This window comes from Phascolarctos cinereus, unplaced genomic scaffold (assembly GCF_003287225.1).
Source record: "Phascolarctos cinereus isolate Bilbo 61053 unplaced genomic scaffold, phaCin_HiC Scaffold_4;HRSCAF=312, whole genome shotgun sequence".
Taxonomy (NCBI): domain Eukaryota; kingdom Metazoa; phylum Chordata; class Mammalia; order Diprotodontia; family Phascolarctidae; genus Phascolarctos; species Phascolarctos cinereus.
This window is the reverse complement of record NW_027555847.1, coordinates 338972477-338992237: the sequence shown is the minus strand read 5'-3', so window position 1 is coordinate 338992237 and position 19761 is coordinate 338972477. Positions and strand designations below refer to the sequence as shown.

Sequence of the window (19761 nt, the reverse complement as noted above, 5' to 3'; positions counted from 1 at the left end):
TCACATTGAGGAGAACAGCCCCACTAGCAAAATAAGAGAGGCCATCACACTTGCACGGAATGCTGGAAAAAGCAGGGGTTATCAAGAAAAAGATATCCACAGTCCACCACCTGACCAAACACTTCCCATCAAAAAGGTTTCCAGGATCACAAACTTAGAAAGGAAAGAGACTCTCAAGTCACTAACCCTCTCAGGGCAGCTAGGTGGTACAGTGGATAGAGCTCTGGCCTTGGAGTCAGGAGGACCTGAGTTCAAATCTGGCCTCAGACACACAACACATGACATGTGTGACCCTGGACAAGTCACTTAACCCCGACTGCCTAGCAAAAAATTAAAATAAGTAAATAAAATTAAAAAAAAAAACTAACCCTCTCATTTTACAGATGAGAAAATAGATCTAAACAGTAATCAGGATTTGTTCCAAGGTCATCCAGATGCTACAAAGTCCCTTTTCCCTATAAGTAGGCTTTACTACTTAGGTAAAACTAAGCATTGAATAAATGATACCACTATCCAGGGGGCAAGCTGGTTTTCAGGTTCCTTTCCCTCAATGTCTTTATCATGGTATTGGTGGCTTCAGCCTTCACACATTCACTATGCTGTGTTGAAATTCAGAGTCTGCTGAAACAACTGTCTCTCGAAAAGGTTTGCTTCAAGTCAGGAAAAAAATCAACTTAGTGGGCCAAAAAGGGAACAAGGCCAAGTATGAGGAAATCTTTCCTTGCCATGATGTATTCCATTGGATTTATCCTTCCCTAAAGGCATGAACAGCTCACCCTTAAGATTCCTGTTCTGATCCCTGCCATGAATATAGTTTGCTTCCAAGGACACTAGGTCTCCCTTTTCCAGAATTCAATGCTTCTGCTCTTCTGCAATTCATTTTCTCCTAAACTGAACTGATTCAGTCTCCTGGCTTTGACTTATCTTCACCCCTAAGTGAAGATAAGCACCTCAAGTTCTAGACTTCCCTGTTTATTGATAATTATCTGGTTTTTTCCCAAGTCCCCTAGATTTGACACCTTGGAATCATCTATGACTTCTCTCTCCTTCACCAGTCACCAAATACCGTTTTTTCCTTCAGAATGTTACTTGCATCTATCATTTCCCTCCTTTTAGTCCTCCCTCCTGTGATCACCCAGAGATCTTTTCTACCTTTTCAGCTGGCCATTGGGGGGAGATGCTAATATGTAAAGAACTATGTTATCCAAGATGAATAGAAGATAATTTAGAGATGATTCTCAAGTAAAGGCATTAGTATTGAGGTTTTCTTGCAAAATGTGGAATTTAAGCTGCTGCTTGAGGGAAACCAGGAAAAGCTAGAGATGGAGATGGAGTAGGAGAGTACTGCAAAAACATAAAGGAAAGACATCCAGTGAAAATGTTGAATGAGTAGATGGAGTTACTTCTGTAACAGACGCTAAGGGGATCAGTATCACTGGACTAGAGGGAAGATTAGAAAGGGAAGAAGGGTCCAAGTCAGGAAGGGCTTTAAAAACAAAACAGAATTTTATACTGATCCTGGAGGCAACACGAGGAAGAGAGCATTCAATCAAAACTTCATGAAAACAAGAGATGAGGTAGAAAGGCATCCAGGGCCAATAAGGAAAAAAGTCTGCCTACAGTAGTAGTGGTGGTTGGTGGTTATTAATGAATGGAATGTAAGTTAAGGTCAAACTGCTGCCAAGCCAAGGATCTTCCATTTTCTCCAGTGGGCAGCAGATTTGACATTTTTGTGTAGGGGAATGGCATAATCAACTATTCCCAGTTCTTTAATGATTTAGGTGGAATGATGAAAGGGGGTGTTCTAAAACTCAGTCTGCAAGATGATTTGGAGTAAGGAAAGCTAATTATTAGGAGGATCATCACAGTGCTTCCAGATACTGAACCAGGGTGGCAACAATGGGAATAGAAAGAATTTAACTGAGATAAAAAAGAATCATCAGAATAACTGAATGTTCCTAGAAACACAAGGTGGAAGGGACCTCAGGGGTCGTCTAGTACAATCTATACTATAATCCCTCTCCAGGCATCACATTAAGGCCTCCAGGAATGGAGCAATCATGTAGGTTTGGACAACTCTTAATTTCCAAGTGGAGCTTTTTCTCACAACAGACTCAGCAATCTACTATGCCCAGTGCTGCTCTGAGTCAGGAGAAAATCTATTCTCACTTCAACATGCCAACCCCTCAAAATCCTGAAGCTACAGACTGTATTGTTGCTAACTGGGTTCCCAGGCACCAATCTGCCAATGTTCTTCCTAAATTGTTCTCCCATAATGAGAACTGGCTACCTGTAAGCAAGGAGAAGCTGGACCTCTGTCCTGGTTTTCCCTGAATGGATTGTGACTGGAGAGTTGAATATCTCAAAAGGAAAAACAACTAAGCCAGTGGAGACCCCTCAGTGGCACAGCAGACAGTTCTATGGAGGCTGGCTTATCAGGCTGGCTTTCCTTGTATATGTTTGGATCTCTGTGAAAGCTTTGTGAAGTAGTCTATTCATTAAACAACTTAGGGTCTTTGACACTGAATACTGGGTGGGGGGAGGAGGGAGGAAGAGAATCACTCACTGACAAATCTATATCACAAGGTCAGAAACACTCTTCTTTAAAAACTTCATGAAGTCTGAACCAGATTTGCCCCTATAACATACAAGACCAGTGGTCAGCCTTTGTTTGAAGACCATGAATGAGGGCAAGCCACCTGCCCTAAGGCAGCCAGACACCTCCAAACATGGGAAAGTTTATGCTACCAGGGCTAAATGTGTTTCTGCAATACCTAACCATTGTTCCCAAGTCTGTGTCAAAGCAGAACAAATCTAACCCCTCTTTGCCTGTCACCTCTCTTCAAATACTAGAAAATAGCTATGGTATGCACCTCCCCCCCACCCCAACACCATCCCTCTGGCAAGTTTTCTCCAAGTTATTTCATAACTGAGTGCATGTGGCAGATACAGGAGAGAAAAGAGTGTTTTAGAAAAACATCTTTCACTCCCTCTGTCCTCCCCCCCTCCCCCCAATCTTATGTAAGTTCCGTCATCAAAGAGAGAGAGTAATATCTGTGCTACCTCCCTCACAGGGTTGCTGTATGGCATCATTACTTTGCCTCTCCTAGAGTTCTTTCTACTTCAAACATTTATGAAGTGCCTACTATGCACTAGGCACTGTGCCAATCAATGGGGACACAGAAGGGAAAAGAATCGTTGCCCTCAAGGGGTAAAGGAGAGCATCCAGGCATGGGGGACGGCCAGGAAAGGTGCAACAGAATCAGAAAATGGAATGTCTTGTGTGACAAGCATCCAGAAGGCCAGTCTAGCTGGCCAAATTGGGTGGAGTCAAGAAAAGCATAAGAACACTGAAAAGTTACAGAGGAGCAAGGCTGTGAAGAGGTTTAGAAGCCAAATAGAGGACTTTCTATTTTATTCTCGAGGTGACAGGGAGGCAGTGGAGCTTCCTGAAGAGGACGTGACATGGTCAGACTAGCTGTTCAGAAAGGTTACCGTGATAATACAGAATGGGACTAGAATGGGCAGAGACTTGATTGAGGGAGGCCAGCCAAAAATCTACAGAGGTGATGAGGGCCTGCCCAGGGTGGCAGGGGGTAGGTGGGTGGGTGTTAGATTGGACGGAGGTGGGAGGGGAGAGAGGAGTCAAGAATGAAACTGACCTAAAATAGAACAAAGAGAGATAATTTAAGAATTATACTGAAAGCCATGATCAAAGAAAGAATCTAGACAGCATATTCCAAGAAATTATCAAGGAAAATTGCCCTGATATCTTAGACCCAAAGGGTAAAATAGAAATTTAATCATCACTTTCTGAAGGATCCCAAAATAAAAACCAGGAATATTATAGCCAAATTCCAGAGCTCTCAAGTCAAAGAAATATACTTAAAGCAACCAGAAAGAAAATTCAAATGTCATAGAGCCATACAGGAGCAGAGGGCTTAGAATATGATATTCTGGAAAGCAAAGGAGGTAGGATTACAACCAAGAATAACCTACTCAGCGAAACTGAGTGTAATCCTTCAAAGGAAGGAGTGGATATTGCATGAAATAGAAGCCTTTTCTTTTTCTTTTTTTTTGGGGGGGCGGGGAGGGGGGCTGGGCTTTTGGCTAGGGTTAAGTGACTTGCCCAGGGTCACACAGCTAGTAAGTGTTATGTGTCTGAGGCAGCATTTGAACTCAGGTCCTCCTGAATCCAAGACCACTATCTATCCACTGCGCCACCTAGGGGCCCCCAAAACAGAAGACTTTCAAAAGATAAAAAGACCAAAACTGAAACAGATCACTTGAGATTCTAACTCAAGACTCAAGAGAAGGACAAAATGGAAAAATGTGAAAGATGTCTGAGACTCAATAAAGTTAAAATGCTACATGGGAAGATGACACATTTAACTCTTAAGAACTTTATCATTATTAAGGCAGTTAAAAAGAGTTTACATTGACAGAGGGCATGAGTTGGAGTCAATTATGTAGGAATGATCTCCAAAATAAATGAAAGAGTGAGAGAGAGTGATGCACTGGGAGAAAGGAGAAGAGAGAGGTAGAATGAGGAACACTTTTTCACATAAAAACGGTGTTCAAGGAAAAGCTTTTACAATGGGGGGAGGCATGGCAGGCAATGCTTGAACCTTACTCTCAACAGAATTGGTTTCAAAGAGGAAAGAAAATACATACACATTCAGTTGTGCATTAGAAATGTAACTTATAGTAAGAAAGGCAGTAGCTAAAAACAAAACAGACTTTTTAGCAGAGATGGGAGAGGGAGGGAGGGAAGGAGAGAGGAAAACGAAGAGGCTAACAGGATGGAAGAAAATACACAGTAATCATAACTAAATGAAGAAGATGAGTTCACCCCAAAAATGGAAGCAGATAGCCTGCTGGATCAGAAACCAGAATCCAACAATATACTGTTTACAAGAGACACATTTGAAACAGAAAGACACAGTTTTTTTAAAAGGGCTGCAGCAAAATCGAATATGCTTCAGCTGAAGTTAAAAAGGCAGGGGTAGCAATCATGATCTCAGACAAAGTAAAAGCAAAAATAGACCTAATTAAAAGAGATAATCAGGGAAAATACCTTTTGCTACAAGGTACTATAGACATTGAAGTAATATCAAAAAATTTTACAGCAATTTTCCCTGATAAAGGCCTCATTTCTCAAATATATACTGAGTATAGAACTAAGTCAAATTCATAAAAATAAGAGCCATTCTCCAACTGATAAATGATCAAAGGATATAAACAGGCAGTTTTCAGAAGAAAAAATGAAACACATCTATAGTCATGAAAAAATGCCCTAAATTACTTTTGATTAGAGGAAGGCAAATTAAAATAACTGAGATATCACCTCACACCTATCAGAAATGACAAATGCTGGAGGGGATGAGTGAAACAGGTACATTAACAAACTGTTGGTGGAGCAGTGAACTGGTCCAATCATTCTGTAGAGCAATCTGGAACTAGGCCCAAAGGGCTGTGCGTACGCTTTGACCCAGCAATACCACTGCTAGGTCTATATCCCAAAGAGAGCAAAGAAAAAAGACCTATATGTACAAAAATATGTATAGCATCTTTTTTTGTAATGCCAAAGAACTGGCAATTGAAATGATGCTCATCAGCTGGGAAACGGCTGAACAAGCTGTGGCATGACTGTAATGGAGTACTACTGTGCTGTGAGAAATGACAAAGGGGATGATTTCAGAAAAACATGGTAAGACCTATATGAACTGATGCAAAGCAAAGTGAGAAGAACTGGGAGATCATTGTGCCCAGTAACCACATGATTGTTAATGATGATCAACTGAAATACGTGGCCACACTGATCCAAGACAATTCCAAAGGACTCATGATGAAAAAATATCTATCTTCAGAGAGACAACTGATGAACTGAGTGCAAACTGAAGTATAACTTCCTTACTCTTTGTTTTTCTTGCTCTTTTTGAAATATGGCTAATATGGAAATGTGTTTTGCATGATTTCACACATATAATTGATATCACATTGCTTGCCTTCTCAGTGGTTATGGGAGGGGGTGAGAGAGAATTTGGAACTTAATCTGGAATGTAAAAAGAAAAGAATGTTAAAAATAAATATTTAAATCGAGGTGGGCAGGAGATATGCCACAAGGTGATGATTTTTCAGCTACAGAAAATTACTGTGGTCAATTAACTATGGTCAAGAAGAGCTGCAATCAACATCAGAAGAAAGTACTCTGGGAATACATCACTGACGTACCAGTACTACTATGATCCTCTTCATTCTAAGGTCCATTCTGTCAAAGACGGTCACACAGTTTCAGGTACACTTTTGCATTTAGCCCCACCCAAGAGAAAACTATTACAGCATGTGTGAAAGTACTGTGTGCAAAGAAACCGTGTCCACTGAGTCCTGTCCTCTGAACAAATGCTGCTTTCCGTGAGGTTAATTCATCTGTTGCCTTTCTATTTAAGAAGCAGGAAACAATATCCAGAAACAATTTCTTTAGGGTAAACAACTCCACCTTGCACCTTGGAATGGAAGCTCTAACTGAAATCACTCTCTGATGCCAGGAGTTCACGACTGGGAAGGTTTTGGCCACCAAAAAGCATCTTTAAATGACTAGAGCCCTGCTTCAATTGGAGATTGGCCCTGGAGGCCAAGATGCCCAGGGTAATAAGATGAGTCATCTGCAAAGGATTTTATTTTTTTTGCGGTCAAACGTTTTTACATAAATGTGAGGCCTGGAAAGCAAGGAGACATCTGTGTATTCAGAGGCTGAAATGAAAACCGAGTCCAACATCCACGTCAAGTAAATATTTCCATTGCTGATATTCAGTGAAATGCAGCACACAGCTGGTTCCATCCTATTTCACTTAGAAGAAGAGAGTCATTTAAAAAACAAAACTATTTATTTGGATTTTCATTTTCATTAAAGCTTTACATCTGAGGTTGACAGACCCAATCACTAAACTTGTATTTAGTCAAGTTGATTTACTCCCTATTATTATTTCCCTAACTCCCTTCCTCCACACCCTACTTGGTATCCACAAATGGCTCCAAAGAGCAGGCCTTGTCTATGCACTAGGCAAGCACCCTGCCATGGGGCAGCCTCTCTCCTTCCCATCTGACCCCCACTGTCTGTTTAACAACATAAAGCAGGGCTGCTAACTCATTGAAGGCAGGACACATCACAAGCTGCTACAGTTCCCCATTCCCTAAAAATGCTGAATGTGTTTATGTGAAGGGGTACTGCTAGAAAGAGGTGAGTGGCCAAGTTCTGAGGCTTATTCGTGATGACCCACTGTGATTTAGGGTAGTGTGGTACACGAAAGACATGGGAACTGGAGCTGCTGAAAGAATCCGAATAGGGTCTAAGTTAATAAAACACAAATGTAGGAGATGCACTAGAGTGTTTTAAATGTTGGCTACAAAAGATAGAGGAAATACAGAACAATAGCTTGAGGAGATGATAAGTTTATATAGAGGGATTTTTCTGAAAGGTGGGAAAGTCCTAGGCATATCTATAGGAAGCAAGGAATAAGCCAGGAGATAAAGAAAGACTGAATGAGACAAAGAAAGGGAGATCACCAAGGATCTCGTTTGGTGACCTCATTAGCTCCTGTGGGCTTAAGCATCATCCCTCTGCTCCCAGATTAAGATCCAGCCTCCAGCATCTTTTCCTGAACTCTAGTCACGCATTTTCAGCCATTTACTGGAGTGTGGGCATGCACACATACACCTGAAACTCACAAGTCCAAAACAGAACTCGGTTGTTTTCCATCCAAAACCTAACCCCACCCCCAAACTTCCCTAATTTCTGCCAAGGGCACCATCTCTTGACATAAGCACTGCCCAGGCTGACGACCTCTGTGTCATCCTTACCTCTTCACTCTCCCCACCCCAAAGACTCGGTCAATTGCTGAATCTTGTCCTTTCTACCCCCACAAAAACTGCTCATATCCATTCCTTTGTTTCCATTCACAAGGCTACTATCCTAAATTCAGGTCCTTTCCTGGACTATTTAAAACAGCCTTCTCATTTTGTCTCCCTACACACAGCTGTTAAAGAGATAGGAAGGAAGAAAGAGAAGAAGGAAAAAAGGGAAGGAGGGGCTTATTAAAAAGACCTATTGTGCCAAACCTCTAACAATTATTATCTCATTTGATCCTTATAACAGCCGTGGGAAATAGGTGCTCTTTGAGGAAAGAGGCAGTGACTTGCCCAGGGTCACACAGCTAGTAAATGTTAAACATTGGACTGGACTCAGATCTTCCTGATTCCAAGGCCAGTGCTCTATCCACTGCACCATCCAATTGCTTCTTTGGGGAATAATGTTGAGGACCTTTTTTTTTTTTGGTAGGTTGTTGAATTTTTTTTTTTTTGGCTAGGCAATGGGGTTAAGTGACTTGCCCAGGGTCACACAACTAGTAAGTGTTATGTGTCTGAGGCCGCATTTGAACTCAGGTCCTTCTGAATTCAGGGTCAGTGCTCTATCCACTGTGCCACCTAGCTGCCCCTTGCTGAGGGCCTTTTGAGGAAAAGACTCCACACCCCCCAACACAGCAAGACAGTGAGCCCAAGACAGCCTCTATTTTCTCAGTAAAGAGGAGACCAGGTCTTCTGCTACAAAGGAGATGGTGTAGCAGGTACAGAAAAGAGGAGAAGAATTGGAATGGCCAGTATAACATGGTGTCTAGTAGGAAAGAATACCACTTTTACTGGTCTCTATACAAAGTATTTGGCTGCATCTGACAGCCTCAGTGGAATATCTTCCATTGTGTCAGTCTCTTGCAATAAGGTGTTTCCTTTAGTCAATTAAACTTATTGAGAAAAATGTGTATGTTCAGTTGCCTTATTAACTAGCCCTACTGAACACCTGAAAGAAGGCAGTGAGTAAGCCCAGAATTTATTATCAAGGTCACAGCTTCTGCTGGATTTATGGAAGGCCCAATTCCCCTCAGATGTTGTTTACTTAGAAAGATTCAAACTGCCCAGCCTAGCAGAAACAGATACATAAGGCATAAGGAAGAAGAATACATAATTAAACATGTCCTCCTGATGCCGAGAAGGAGCAATATCCAGGCAAGACTCAAAGAAGTCCTTGTCTCTCCAAACTATTTGCTCATACAGTGTGAAAACAAGAAATACAAGAGCAGAACCCCAACTGCACATAATCTGAGTACAAATGCAAAGCAGTCAAATCTACAGGACAAAATGTAGAAGGGAAATACTGAATACCTTCTATTTCTCAATAGAATACTAAGCCTCATTTCTTACCTAGCCTTAATCACTGAACGGGTATTGCCTGAGACAAAGCGAGACCTGGGAATAACCTGAGCTGACAAAGGCCAACATCTCCCGCTGCCTCGAGGGCCGTCTCCAGTCAGCCTGATCTCCATCTTGCCACCGGACCCAGATGGCTCTGGAGCAGGAGAGGAGGCTGGTGAATGCACTGCCAAGCCTCACTTAAATGCAATTCACTTGCAAGTCATGGCATCACCTTCCTGACGTCATGGTCCTCTTTGGGAACAAAGGACAAACAACAAGAGCAAAAAGCCCTAGAATGCTGAGCAGCGAGGCGAGGATGAAACGCTGGGCTCAAACCACATGCTGCCATTAAAAAGGAATCAAGTAGAGACGGGCTAATCCACTCCCAGGACCATCCCTGGGGTGGAAAGAGAAGATGGAGGACTCAGAGCCAAGGAGCAATTCTGCACTTTTAAAATGGAGATAACAGATTTATCCACTTCTTATTCACAAGAAATTTTTAAAGCATAAAATTAGAGAACAAAAGTAAAACGCTATATATATATATAAATGCGAAAGCATCACTCCCCATAAGGTACCACAAAACAAAGGCTGGGAATCACTGTCCTAGTCGAATTCATTCACACACATCAAAGACAGAGTTCCATTCAGTGTGATCACACAAACATACAATTTGGAAAAATGAGTCAGGCTCTCAGTAGCTCTGACCATCCCTACCACCATTCATTATGTCCATCACCCTTCCCCCAACTAGGGGTGGGGTGATTATATCATTGTAAAGAAGCATAAATTTTGCTATTAATTTTACTTCTACTAAATGAACTCAGGAAATTAGAAAGCTGTTTCTTAAAACCTTTATAAGGGCAAATAACTCATATATCCCATGGCAATTTTTCAGATATATGTAGGTGTGTGTTTTAAACAGGAAACTGTAAGCTACAGTTGGAATAAACTCCATTCTGCTAAACTAGCATCACTGTTACTTCCTCAGAAAATTCAATTAGTGTAAAATGGGAGTCTTACACAGCGGCCAGGCAAGAGACAAACACCACTATGTCCTTCTTCACCCCACTCCTTCCTCCAAGACCCTAAGTTGTGGCTCTGGACTGTATATAACCAGCACCTATATATTATCTATTTAAAACATCAAGGGTTAGGTGAGGTTTTTAGAGAAGAACTAGGTTTTAAAACAAATAATTTTTTATTCTTTTAAACACTACAAGGACCCAGAAGCATCAATTGACATAAAAATTTTACTTTGAAATAAAAATTTTTATCTTCTATTTTCTATTCCTATTTTCCTTCTATTCTTGATTTTCTTTTCCTTATGGACTTGAAAAAATGCACTGTGCCAACTGGCACAGCTTGGTCCTTGTACTCTGCTTCTTCTAATATTAACTATTAACTCAGAAAGCAAGAAACTTAACTTCAAGCATTTTTTCATTAAATTCCTCATTAAAATCCACTGAGCTCAGTACTAAATATACATTAAAGTATTCAGTGACCTTGACATGAAAGGATTCTAAATCCTTGGCTTCCCTATAGCTGTCTTGGGGGGGGGGAAATATATATATATATATATATATATATATATATATATATATATATATATATATATATATATATATATATATATATATATATATATATATGTATGTTCTTTGTGGCTGCAAATCTATAATGCTACCTTCCAACTATGTCATTAATACAAATTACCATGTTTCCATACATGCAAGCAATTACAACGAGGCCTTAGGGATCAGGAAATAAATTAGATGACAACAAAGCAGCCCCTGGCTAGACCAAACTTGATTATTTGAATGTAGCACAGAAGCCACATCAAAAATTCCAGATTTTTGAAATTCCAGAGTTATTATACCCACCCCCGATACCACAGGGGAAGGGAGTTATCTAGAAAACAAACTAGCAGAGGGACCCACATCCCACTCTCCATCAAGGAGAAAGGCAAGGCAAGGCAGCACTACCAACCGCAGGTATCCTGGAATATTCAGACAAAACCCACGGCCCTATGACCAAAGGCCCATCAGATGCAGATGATCGAAGCCCACTCAAAGGTTACAACTGCTTCAAAACAGAAGCACAAAGCTGACACAGCTGAGTGGAAAGGGCCCTGGATTTAAAATCAGAGAACCTCAGTTCAAATCCTGGTTCTTTCTATCTCCCGCTTGTCAGATTAGAAAAAGTGACATAAAAGGAACAACTGTTGGAGAGGCTGTAGGGAAAAAGGAACATGAATGCACTGTTGGTAGATCTGCAAATTGGTCCAGCCATTCTGTAAAGCAATGTGCAACTAAACTGCTCCAGCCCACAAATCACTAAACTGTGCATTCATACCATTTGATGAAGCTATGCTAGGCCTATACCCCAAAGAAATCAAAGAAAGAGGAAAAGGAATAGAAGAAAAAGGAAAATATACACAAAAATGTTGATACATGTTTTTGTTGTGATGAAAAAGAACTGGAAACTACAGGGGTGCCCATTAATCTGAGAATGGCTAAATAAAGTATGGCATTAAAATATAATGTAATACCATTATATTTTAAGAAATAACAGAAGGTATGGCTTCAGAGAAACCTGGGAAGACTTTTACGAAATGACAACAGAATGAAGTGATCTGAACCAAGAGAACAATTTATACAGTAATAACAACTTGGTACAAATAACTCTGAAAAACTGATCAGTGCAATCACAACTCCAGGGGACCAACGATAAACCACATGACCTGACAGTGAGATAACAGACGCAAGATGCAGAATGAGACATATATATTGGGACACCGCCAATGAAGGAATCTGTTTTACTTGATTATGCATTTGATTATGATTTGATACATATGGTGCAGTGCCAGGCCTGCAGTCAGGAAGAGACTCATTTTCCTGAGTTCAAATCTGGCCTCAGACACTTACTAGCTATGTGACGCTGGGCAAGTCACTTAACTGTTTGTCTCAGTTTCCTCATCTGTAAAATGAGCTGAAGAAGGAAATGGCAAACTAGCTCAGTACCTCTGCCAAGAAAACCCCAAATGAGGTCACAAAGAGTCAAACACAACTGAAAAATAGACTCAACCACAAAATGCATTTTTGTTATGAGGTTTTGTTTTCCTTTTTTCTCTAGTGGGAGATAGACAGGAAATGAGAGGTAAAAGAAAATGACTGCTTGTTAATTGAAAAAAAAAATTAACCATAGCTCTTCATTTATTAGCTGTGAAACCTTTGGTAAGTCACCTCCTCTCTGGGCTTCAAAAACCTCATCTGCAAAATAAGAGACCCAGGCTAGATAACAAACAGATTTCCTTTCCAGTTTTAAATCCATTATGTGAAAACTAACCACAAAAAGCTTGCTTCCTAATAACAATAAGGCTGTATCCCAGCAATTCATTTAGAGAATTTAAGTAATCAAGACTGATAAATCTGTAAAAAGCATTAGTATGCTGTGATTTGAAGCCAGTTTTCTGAAGTTAAAAGTTCTACTCAGACATCTGAGTCAGTCAGAGCTACACAGCTCTAAGGCACATGGTTATCCAAGCAGCCTCCACAAAGAGCAAGCCAACCCTTCAATGCAGCTTAGTTTTATGAACAAAGTAGCTGCCAGGAATGCACTCTTTCCGCAGAGAGTGGTTTGCCCAGATTTCAGTGGTTTGCATAGGTTTCACTCCTTTCCCCTGGAAGTTTCAATAGTCTTCCGACACCTTCGTCTTGGAGCTATGGAAACATTGACACAAAACATCAAAATGACTGAAAATGGAGCAAATGCACAGGCTAAGAGCCTGATTCAATCAATCAGACCCAGGATTTTGATCCTGTTTAATGCCAGGCGATTCAGGGAAAGATGAGGAGTTGAAACTTTTAGGTTAATGGAAAATAGCCTAGGAAATATGTCAGAAAGTGGAAGACAGCCCAAAACTTGCTCAAAGTGAAGCAACCAGCAGCTGCCTTTTATTTTAAAGCCTTAGACACCAGACACTCCAGAGGGGAAGATCTAGTGACTGAGGGGAGCAAAACTGGTCTCACAGTTTCCTTTCTAATGAGAAACACGGCATTATATTATCAAGCAAGACAGATCCCCTGAGCCCCATGCTTTATGTTGATGAAAGAAAGCAGTTGAAAATAATTTTCTTCTACTGTACAGAAGCTACTGTCTCCCTCATCATATTCTAAGGAGCTTCTTATCCTGGAAAACAAAAAAATTCTTAGCGCAAAAGATATCCAGAAGTTCTTGTTGCAACCCACTGAGAGACATCTTCCACTCTGTTTGGGCTCCTGCAATTGTTTCACGATCCCTGCATGTCAGCAGGTAAACTTGCCCACTTTCTCAACTGCCTACACGTCTCCCATATTTAAAGCTATGCCTTGCTTTAACTGACCCCTCCAATGGCCAGAATAACCTATCTTCAAAGCCATCTTTCTTCAGCTATAGCAGAGACAGGATATCTAAAACAAATGGCTGGCTGCCTTTTGTCCTGACTTCTTAAATTAAAGAATACCTTGGCTCTTAATATCTCACACTCCAAATCCCTTCATCCTCCCTGACCTCAGCTCTATGTGATGGATATGAATCCAACAGACTCTGAAGAGAAGCCTGTTGGAAATTTCTTAGGGCTGTGCCTTTTGCCTGTCAAACAGCATGAAGAAATACACATACTGAATGCATTAACTTCATACTGTACAGTATACATGAGTAAGAAATAGGAAATACTTACTGCGAGGAACAACATGCAGTACATGGAAAATGAAGAATGCCCAGAATAAAATGATAATCTGGAAGAAAAAGGAGATGAGAAAGAATGACATTAACTTCCTTTCTTCTACATTAATTCAGACAAATAGTTACCAAAATTTTCACAGCCAGAAACAAATGGAAATGGTGGGGGGGTTATTTTTTGGGGGGGTTGTTTGCTTGTTTGTTTAAACTGGGAAGTCCATGTTATTTCCCTTGTCTGATTAAAGAGTCAGTGTAACCTTGGGAAAATCACTTCTGAGACTCCAGTTTCCTCATTTGTAAAGATTAAACTATCGGATCTTCCTTTTAGCTCTGGAAAAACTCTGATAAGTATGTTTGTATCAACTTCCTTAAAGATTAAGATAGCAAGTTCTCCAAATCACAGACTAAAAAAAAAAACCATTTCTGTATTTCTCTCTGACTCTAAAACTGGTCAGAAAAAAAAGCATACTAATTCCTTTCTGCATATTTAACACTGACCTTAAATGAAGAAAACTAAATCAACCTCACTAGCAGAAGAAACATCTATCAGGGTCTGACCCCTGAGACTGGATATAGACATTGCACCACAAGGCTGCAGGGACCTGGGACCAACTTCTAAAAGCAAGCAATACAGCCAGCTGAGCTGCAGGGACAGCTGGGGGGCCGCTTGGTTAAAAGTAAACTGACAAGGCTCACTGGAAAGCCAAGTGCTACAACCACCCTATAAAGGATTGGAACATATTTGTCTTTTCTGTACATGTAATTTGGTTCTTTGTCTTCCAGAGAAAGATACATTTTATGATTTGTTTAAAGACAAAATGGAAAAATAATGGCAAAGTGAAATGGTAGCAAAGACTGTACCGATTTTAAATACAGAAAGAAGACATGTGATTATGCATCCTGACTGTCCTACGGGTACTGACCAGTCCATAATTCTCCCTTGTACCACACCAAGAGCCCAAGAATTCAGAATCCTGGCACTTAGTTGCCTTGTGGACTATGAGAGAAACATGATTGGGCTAAGAATCTATACAGGAAACTTCTCAACTGGAATTGTGGCCCCAACAGTTCACAGCACACTATGCTCCACTGTCTCAGAGAAAACATCATCTAAATAAACTATCACACAAAGTGTCTAAAATTTCATAGACAGATAAATCTTAGAAATGAAACATTTTAGCAGAGAAACAATGCAAAGATTTTTTCCCATTTACCCACTTCTAACTTTAGCTGAATTGATTTATGCATAAACACTTTTTTATGTAATAAAAATGGGCCATTTTATCTCCTGTGACCCTCTCTCTTAATGTGTCATAAACTCTTTGCCTATTTGTAAGTCTGACAGATAATTTCTTCCTTGCACCTCTAATTTGTGTATGATGTCTCCCTTTATTTCTAAGTCATACAATCATTTGGACCTTGTCTTGGTATACGGTATGAACAAATGGTCTATAAGTAATTTCTGCTTCCCAGTTTTCACAAGGTTTTCTTGAAAAATGGGCTCTCTTAGGTTGTTTCTATATATTGTATATCTAATCTATTCCACTGATAAATTTGTTTCTTAACCAAAACCAAATTGTTGATGATTACTACTGTGTAGTATATTACAAGATCTGATACAGATGCTAAGCCACTTTCCTTTCCATTATTTTTTCATTAAATCCTTCAATATTTATTATTGATCTTTTCTTCTTCCATGAATTTTGTCATTTTGTTTTCTGGTTCTATGAAGTAATCCTCTGGTAGTTTGGGTATGGAATTGAATTAGTAAATTAATTTAAGAGTATGTCACTTTTATTATATTGACTCAGATTATCCATTGTTATTTTTATAATTATTTCACTCTGTATTTGCACAGAGAATGTTTGCTAATCGTGTTCACGGGCAATTGTGTTCACACACTCTGTGTGTGTGTGTATGTGTGTGTGTGTCTTGGCAGGTATTTTATACTTTATGGTTATTTTAAATAGAATTACTATATCATCTTCCACTGGATTTTGATGTTAATATACAGAAATGCTGATAATATATGTGCTGCAACTTTGCGGGAGTTTGTTTCACTTGTTTTTTTCACTGATTCTCTAAGGTCTTCTAACATAAAATAAAAACCCAACGTGTCATCTGCAAAATTTTGTCATTTAATTTCATCTTTGCCTATGCTTATTCCAAAATAAGGGTTTTTTTAAGGAGAGTGAGGCCTAAGCATGTTTGTACACAGCTGGGAAACTTAAGAGACTGAAACTTAGAGAGCAGAAAGGATAGGGCAGTATGCTGGAAGAAACACGATGGAATGGATTCACTTGTGCATGTAGAGGGGTTTGCTTTGGTATGGAGAAGGACCTCTTCATATGGAGTAAAGAAACATAAACTTTTGATGGAAGATATTATTATTAGTTAATTATTACTGATATATATTTATAATTCTATATTACTATATACTGAATAAAACCTCTTAATGCAAGTGGAATACTACTCCAACAAATCTGCTGTGAAATGGTCAGCCTGAAAACAAACGCAAAAATGGTTTTGTTTGGACCGATACAGGCCACAGGCTACCTGATCAGGAAACAAAACTTAGGAGATTTGAAACCAACAAACACATTCCAACAAATGCAAAGAGGCAAGAATGCCTTTTTTTTTTTTGAACCACACTCTCTAATCAAGGGCTGCAGAATTTCATGAAGTCAAAAGAATAACTGTACCAAAAAGTCTCATGTGGATTGTAAGAAATGTCACAAGTGAGACTGACAAGCAAATTTTTCAAGTTACTAATGAAACATTTTATCCTGTTATTAACTATACTCATTGTCAAGGGTTGGGTGGTTGTCCTTTCTCCTCCATTGGAGTCACAGTGTAAAAACTGTTTTCTTTGCTCTGCTTCTTTTACTCTGTGTCAATTCGGAAAGATCTTTCCATGCTTTTCTAGATTCACTGATATGCATTATTTCTTACAACACAGTAATATTTCATTATATTCATGTACCACAATTTAAGCCACTCTCTAACCAACAGGTATCTTACTTTATTGCCATTTCTTTGCTACTAAGTAGACAAAGTTCCACCATAAATATTTTGGCATAAATGAGGACTTTCTTCTTTACGACCTCCCTTTGGGTCTAAGCCTAGTAATTCGATCTCTGGATCAAAAAGGAATGAACATTTAAGTTACTATATTTACCTGATTCCAAAAATGATTGTACTGCTTCACAGTTCCACCAACAATGCACTAGTGTACCTATTTTATCATAACCCATCCAACATTGACTGTTCCCATCTTTGTCACCTTTGCCATTTTGCTAGGTGTAAAATAAAACCTCAGGGTTGTTTTGATTGGCATTTTTTCTTAGCATTCATATTATAGGGTTATTAATAGTTTAATTTTTAGAGTAACAGTTTAATTTTAATGTAATGAATAAGCAATTCTTTTGAGAACTGTTTATTCACATCCTTTAATCACATATCTCTTAGGGAATGGTTTTTGGTTTTGATGTAGAGACATTTTGGATACCAAACACTTAAGAAATGTGATACAAAAATGTTTTATCATTTGTTCACTTCCCTTCTTAACCTAGATGCATTAGGTGTTTTGGGGTGGGTGTGTGTGTGTGTGTGTGTGTGTGTGTGTGTGTGTGTGTGTGTGTGTAGAAACTTTTCAATTTCATGGTAAGGGCTGTTAGGTGGCACAGTGAATACAGCAGATCACTAGGCCTAGATTCAAAAAGACCTGAGTTCAAATTCCACCTTGGATGCTACTAGGTGTGTGATTTTGGGCAACTGTCTTAGTTTCCTCATTTGCAAAATGGAGATATAATAACTGCACTTATTTCCCAAACAGTTGGATCAAATGAGGTAACATTTATAAAATGCAAAGTGGCTATATAAATGATAGCTGCTATTAATATTATCACATAATCAAAATTACCTACATAATCTTTTGTAATTGCTTATATCCCTTATGTGAAATGGTACTACATTTAATATGCATATCAGAATACATTTAGAACGTATTGAAGAATATGGTATAAGGTGCTAGTCTTGGCCTAATTTCTGCCAGCCTGCTTATAAGTTTTCCCAGACATTTTTAACATAGTTCTTTACTAAGCAATTCATGCTTTAAGGTTTACTGAACACTTGTTTACTGAGTTCCATTGTTTGTGATTCTCCCTTTCTAGTCTGTTTTAATGATTTAATTCTCTAACTTTTAACCAATACTAAATGGTTCTGATGACTGCTGCTTCATGATACAGACTTACCTTATTCTAGTAATTCTAGTCATTCTCCAAATGACTTATTATTTTATCAAGTTCTGTAAAGTATCCCTTTGATAATTTGATTAGCTAGTATAAAATTATAGATTATACTGGCATGTCCGAATCATGAGTACCAAGTACTCCACCAGTGACTGGTCCTTTATTTCATTAAAGAGCACCTTGCAATTGAATCTATACAAGTGTTTTATACAAAAATGGGGTTACGGACAGTTAGTGGTTATAAATTACATAACATATAGGGCAATTCTTAACACCCTGTGCCTTCTTTCCCACCTCTCCACCACTACAATCACAGAGGAAGTAGAAGGGAGCCAAAACGGACAAGTGGACATTTTCTATTTGCTTGTTTGTTTCATTTCTCTTTTACCACAAGTAAAGAATTCACCCAGAGGCAAGTCTACTAGTGATGAGCCACTGTGTATTGTACTCAAATGTTCTCCAGTACGGTAAAACTTAACAGAGCTGGCATCCCACTTGTGGTGAGCATGACAGCGCTTCCAATCTTCAGAGAGATATCACGTCCTACCTAACACCCACCAATTAAGAAGCACAAAGATCTTTTTCAGGTAATATACTTAAAGCACAGTTTATACAGTCAGATTTTATTACAATTTTTTTTTAAGAAACAGGCTACCAAACCAAATAAATAATAATCAAATGATTACTTACTGGTCATCTCAGTAAGATCATAAAATTTCTCTAAGCCTTAGAATACCCATGCTATACAACAAAGATACAATTATGCTTTCTATCACTTACCACAAAAAAAATGGGATTCTAGGCCCATTCCTTCTACTGAGATTTAGTCAAAGGATAAAATCTGGATAAAAGGAGACAACCACTAAATATTCCAAGCTAATCCTACATAATCTAGACAACTGTGGTTTATGCAGGTGTACTACAAGTAGCCAGTCATGTTTAGTGACCTAGCAAGTGCTTGAGAGCGTTTTTACTCCAAAGATTTCTTATGTAATCAGACATGCAATTTATGCTGCATGGTGGTTTATTAAAACTAACATTAATTAATAGCTGGTTTTTTTACAAGTGACTTTTGCTTTGAAAGAAAACAAATGCAATGTAAATACCCCTATGAATAACATCCTGTAGCCACAACCTTTTTTCATGTACTAAGCAGGTTCAACCTGTTTGGTTTCATTCTTAAAATAGTTCAATAAGATATTTCAGTTAAAACAGTAAAACTAATGGGCTTATACACTATCATATTCACTTTGTCCATGGAGGTCAGAAGAAAAGGAAAATGTCTATATTATAAAAAAATATTTTACAGAGCAATACTTTTTATTGTGACCAAGTACTGAAAAGAAAAAGGATATCTACCAATTACAGAATGGCTGAATCCTAAGAAAGAACCTGTTTGAACTGATGCAATAACAGGAACAGAATCAGGTGCATGATTTCGGCAACAGTTAAAATACTGTAAAGGCAAACATCTATGAGAGATTTAAGAATGATGAATAATACAGTGATTGGGGGGGGGGGGTTGAGGAGAACCCAGAATGCT

At 39.0% G+C, this 19761-nt stretch overlaps 1 protein-coding gene across 3 annotated transcripts in view; it reads right to left on the bottom strand.

Annotated features, from left to right (window-relative positions):
- The window catches only part of PLPP1 (phospholipid phosphatase 1), a 111544-nt gene that overhangs the window by 3209 nt on the left and 88574 nt on the right, over positions 1 to 19761 (bottom strand). For all 3 annotated transcript variants that reach the window (XM_020997228.2, XM_020997237.2, XM_020997243.2), the window contains exon 4: positions 13967 to 14024. In XM_020997228.2, the coding sequence (XP_020852887.1) occupies positions 13967 to 14024 (58 nt within the window). The remainder of the gene's footprint in view (positions 1 to 13966; positions 14025 to 19761) is intronic.